The sequence below is a fragment of the Piliocolobus tephrosceles genome, chromosome 16, assembly GCF_002776525.5.
Source record: "Piliocolobus tephrosceles isolate RC106 chromosome 16, ASM277652v3, whole genome shotgun sequence".
Lineage (NCBI taxonomy): Eukaryota > Metazoa > Chordata > Mammalia > Primates > Cercopithecidae > Piliocolobus > Piliocolobus tephrosceles.
In genome coordinates this window covers 72,227,833-72,233,105 of record NC_045449.1, presented here as the reverse complement: position 1 = coordinate 72,233,105, position 5,273 = coordinate 72,227,833, and the positions used below count along the sequence as shown (strand labels likewise).

At 51.5% G+C, this 5,273-nt stretch overlaps 1 protein-coding gene across 1 annotated transcript in view; it reads left to right on the top strand.

The window, feature by feature from the left end:
* DNAH17 (dynein axonemal heavy chain 17) overlaps positions 1-5,273 on the top strand; it is a 152,157-nt gene that overhangs the window by 115,467 nt on the left and 31,417 nt on the right. Inside the window, exons 54-57 of the mRNA XM_026455920.1 lie at positions 753-960; positions 1,280-1,395; positions 3,026-3,218; positions 4,156-4,391. Of these exons, the coding sequence (XP_026311705.1) occupies positions 753-960; positions 1,280-1,395; positions 3,026-3,218; positions 4,156-4,391 (753 nt within the window). The remainder of the gene's footprint in view (positions 1-752; positions 961-1,279; positions 1,396-3,025; positions 3,219-4,155; positions 4,392-5,273) is intronic.

Sequence of the window (5,273 nt, the reverse complement as noted above, 5' to 3'; positions counted from 1 at the left end):
AAAAAAAAAAAAAAACAATAAATATGATTTTCTTAACTTTTGTATGTATGATCTTACCATACAGGTACCATAATTTACTTAGCGCTTCCCGCTTCGTTGAATATTTAGGCTGTTTTCGTTTTGCTGTTATAAATGAGGCCTCAATAAATGCCTCCTTCTATCACCCCGCAAGCTTCTGCACTGTTCCCTGTCCACACGGTGTGGTGTGTGTCTGGGAGATGCATGCTCGTTTTAATATTAGCCTACACAAAGCATAAGTAGACCAGAGCGAGAAATGATGGGCTGTATTCCCAACCTCAATTTCAATTACGTTTCAATGAACATTTTGAATTATCCATTCAGATTTCTTTCTACAGGCAGTTCAGTTCATATATAATGATGTTGGTGTCATTTTTAAAAACGCTAGTTTCTAGAGTGCCTAAGTTGCACCTATGGGCATTTTTCTTGGTCACTGTACCATCCCCAAAGTATAACATCTGCCACATCATCTCTTCTGCGTCTCATCCCTCTAACCTGATAGTTTTAGTCTCCTGGTGCCCGACTTGGAAACCTGGGCAATGCCACTGTGGGGTAACGGGAGTGGGAGAGTGGAGCCAGTGGGGCATGGCCTCTAGGGCCAGCCTGACTGTGTGAATCCCAGCGTTCCCCCTCCAGAGCTGTGCCACCCTGGGCAAGACACTCAGCCTCTCTGAGCCCATTTTGCCGGAGCAGGACAGGGTGATGACTCCGGCCCACTGGTGTTCTCTCGCTAGGCCCTACCAAGGCAACCCGACCTTCGACCCCGAGTTCATCCGCTCCAAGTCCACGGCCGCCGCCGGCCTCTGCTCCTGGTGCATCAACATCGTCCGCTTCTACGAGGTCTACTGCGACGTGGCGCCCAAGAGGCAGGCCTTGGAGGAGGCTAATGCAGAGCTGGCAGAGGCACAAGAGAAGCTGTCCCGGATCAAAAACAAGATTGCCGTAAGTGCCGGCTTGCTCCCGTCTCTGCGAAATACCAGAGCCACTTGCGCGCGCTGCCGGTCAATATCTCTGTTTAAAATGGGTTGGCACGGCCCGCCGTCATGAATTATTCAGCAGCGTGAGAGGATGCAGGCAGAGGCAGGGGCCAGACGGTGCCGGGAGCTGCTTGGTGTCCTTGGCCTCCATGCTCCAGAGGGCTCTCAGCCTTTGTAGGAGCCTCTTAGACACTCAGTGCTCACAGGACCCAGCCCTGCCGCCGCTGCAGCGCGCTAGAGATGCCTCGTGGGGTTTTCAGCAGCTTTCCAACTTGGTTTTGCAGGAACTTAACGCCAACCTGAGCAACCTAACCTCAGCGTTTGAAAAAGCAACAGCTGAGAAAATCAAGTGTCAGCAAGAGGCCGATGCCACAAACAGGGTGATCTTACTGGCGAACAGGTATTGGCTCCTCCCTGAGACCAGCCTCCTGCTCTCAGACCCCTGAAAGGGACAAGCCCATACAACTGCCTTGGGGAGGAAGAGGAGGAAGTTCAGGTGGAAGCAGCCACATTGCCACTTTCACTTCTTGAACTCAAAGTAATTAGGATAAACCTTAGCCTCCTGCATAGTCAGGGGCCTCCACAAAATATGACCTATTGCGTGGTTCCAAGTAACCCACACTGGCCTGGGACACTGGGTCCCACGGGGCTTGTTCCAGGGGGCATTACTTGGTCATAACCCACTGTCACCCACCACGTGTGTTCCAGGGTCATTTTGCAGCCAGCAGACGGTCATTTCACAGATTACGTCACGGTTTGGGGCTCCAGAGTAGTGTCGTCCACTAGGGATATAATGCCAGGTGTGGATGTGTCACCTTAACTTTTCCAGCAGCCACATTTAAAAAGTACAGAGGCTGGCTGGGCGCAGTGGCTCACGCCTATAATCCCAGCAGTTTGGGAGGCCGAGGCAGGTGGATCACTGGAGGTCAGGAGTTCAAGACCAGCCCGGCCAACATGATGAAACCCCATCTCACTAAAAATACAAAAATTAGCCAGGCAAGCTGGGCATGGTGGCTCACGCCTGTAATCCCAGCACTTTGGGAGGCCAAGGTGGGTGGATCACCTGAGGACAGGAGTTCAAGACCAGCCTGGCCAACATGGTGAAACCCCGCCTCTACTAAAAATAGAAAAATTAGCTGGGTGTGGTGGCGGGCGCCTGTTATCCCAGCTATTTGTGAGGCTGAGGCAAGAGAATCACTTGAACACAGAAAGTGGAGTTTGCAGTGAGCCAAGATTGTGCCATTGTACTCCAGCCTGGGCAACAGGAGTGAAACTCTGTCTAAACAAACAAAAAAAAACAGGCACACCTGTAGTCCCAGCACTTGGAGGGCTGAGGTAGGAGCTTGAAACCAGCCTGAGCAACATAGTGACACCCCATCTCTACAACAAAACATTTTTAAGTACAAAGAAACAGTTATAATTTTATTTAACCCCAAATATCCAAGGTATTATTTCAACAGGTAACTGATATAAAAATTATCAATGAGACATTTCCTGTGCTTGTCTTCATTCTGAGTCCTGACATCCTGCATGTCTTTTTTTTTTTTTTTTTAATTTTTTTTTGGAGACAGTCTCACTCCGTCACCCAGGCCGCAGTGCAGTGGCATGATCTTGGCTCACTGCAACCTCCATCTCCCGGGTAATTCTTGTGCCTCAGTCTCCTGAGTAGCTGGGACCACAGATGGATGCCACCACGCCCAGCTAATTTTTATATTTTTAGTAGAGACGGGGTTTCATCATGGTGGCCGAAGTGGTCTCGAATTCCTGACCTCAGGTGATCCACCTGCCTCATCCTCCCAAAGTGCTGCAATTACAGGCGTGAGCCACCGCGCCCAGCCAAGAAGCACAACTTGGGCTTCTCTAAAGCATTTCCTCCCAAAAACTCCCCAAAAGCATTTTCATCGTTGAGCCACTGAGCCAGGTGCAGACAGGAAACTCTGAAGATTCACAGAGGTGCAGAGGTGGAGGCTTGTCTGGTCCAGTCCTCTCACTGATGCAAATATGTTTTATTCTCTCTCGTTCCACTTTAGGCTGGTGGGGGGATTAGCATCGGAAAACGTCCGCTGGGCTGAGTCTGTGGAGAACTTCAGGAGCCAGGGGGTCACGCTGTGTGGGGACGTCCTGCTCATCTCTGCCTTCGTGTCCTATGTGGGCTACTTCACCAAGAAATACCGGAATGAGCTGATGGAGAAATTCTGGATCCCTTACATACACAACTTAAAGGTAAGCAGTGGAGTCCTGGCCGGGCGCCGTGGCTCACGACTGTAATGCCAGCACTTTGGGAGGCCGAGGCGGATGGATTACTTGAGGCCAGGAGTTCATGAGCTGCCTGGCCAACATGGTGAAACCCCATCTCTATAAGCATACCAAAAAAAATTAGCCAGATGTGGTGGGGAGCACCTTAATTCCAGCTACTGGGGAGGCTGAGGCAGGAGAATCGCTTGAACCTTGGAGGCGGAGGTGGCGGTGAGCAGAGATCGCACCACTGCATTCCAGCCTGGGTGACAAAGCAAGACCTAGTCTTAAAAAAAAAAGTGGAGTCCTATTCATCACTCAGGAAATTTCGGGAGGTCCCAGCAGGGCAGAACCAGCCACATGGCACCTTGACTTCTGTGATGAGGCTCAGGCCCCCTTGGGGATAAGAATGTAGCCCAGTGGCATTGCGCGGTGGCTCACGCCTGTAATCCCAGCACTTTGGGGAGGCCAACGCAGGCGGATCATCTGAGGACAGGAGTTCAAAACCAGCCTGGCCAACATGGTAAAACCTCGTCTCTACTAAAACTGCAAAAATTAGCTGGGTGTGTTGGTGGGCACCTGTAATCCCAGCTACGCAGAAGGCCAAGTCAGGAGAATCTCTTGAACTCGAGAGGCAGAGGTTACGGTGGGCCAAGATCACGCCACTGCACTCCAGCCTGGGTGACAGAGTAAGACTCTGTCTGGGGGCAAAAAAAAGAATATGGCCCAGTGTTGTTGTGCTGACGTCATTTCTGGCCGAGTTACAAAGCTGCTCTGTCCAGAGTGATGGAAATGGCTGGCTTCTCCCAGGTCGTCCTGCTGGTCCACCCCTAACCGCAGCACCAGACACAGCATGATTTGGAGAGCTATTTTCTAGTAAGTAATAAGGTTGCATCACCCCTTCTAAGTGTGCCTCCCTGGGCAGGTCCCCATCCCGATCACAAATGGCCTGGATCCCTTGAGCCTGCTGACAGATGATGCGGACGTGGCCACCTGGAACAACCAGGGCCTCCCCAGCGACCGCATGTCCACCGAGAATGCCACCATCCTGTGTAACACCGAGCGGTGGCCGCTGATTGTGGACGCCCAGCTCCAAGGAATCAAGTGGATCAAAAACAAATACAGCAGTGAACTGAAAGCCATCCGCCTGGGACAGAAGAGGTGTGTGCGGGCGCAGGACCTGGACCAAAGCCCCCCTCTGCTTGGAAGCATGCCTTAGGCATTTCAAATTGGTTCAATCGATGGGTGGGTCTTGAAATACAAGTACTAGCCCACACGTTTTAAATTTGACCCGGGGAACAGCAGCAGTAGTAAAGAATGAAATTAGGAGCTCTTTTCCCTTCCCCTATCCCCATCACCCACTGCTCCTGCAGGGAAAGGAGAGTGAGACGGAGGCTCAGGCCGGGGGTTGCCTCCCGCTTGGCCAGTTGCTGGCTGGAGGCTTGAGGTGGTCACATTCTTGGGTCTCGTGGTCTGTGTTCTCATCACAGATGAGAAACAATGGCTGTTAACGACATAGGTACAGTGACGCCCTGTCTTCCTAACAGTGCTGGAAAATCCAATGGCGTGTGGATATGAAAACATTTGCCTCTGTGGCCATAAAGCTACTCAAAGCTGCTTCCAGGCTGGGCACAGTGGCTCATCCCTGTAATCTCAGCACTCTGAGGGGGAGGCCAAGGCAGGAGGATCACTTGAGCTCAAGAGTTTGAGACCGGCCTGGGCAACATAGTGAGACCTCGACTCTCCAAAAAAAAAAAAAAAACCTAGTTGGGTGTGGTGGCATGAGCCTATAGTCCTGTAGTTCCAGCTACTCAGGAGGCTGAGATGGGAAGATCACTTGAGCCTGGCTTGGAGGTCGAGGTTGCAGTGAACCCTGTTCACGCCACTGCACTCCAGCCTGGGCGAGGGAATGAGACCCTGTCTCAAAAAACAAAACAAAGCAAAACTGTTTCCATTTTCATCTCCTCTCCCATAAGAGCACAAGGGCAGTTTACAAAGAAGCCCCTCGGCTCCTTTCAGGAAAGGGTGAGCTGTTGGGAACAA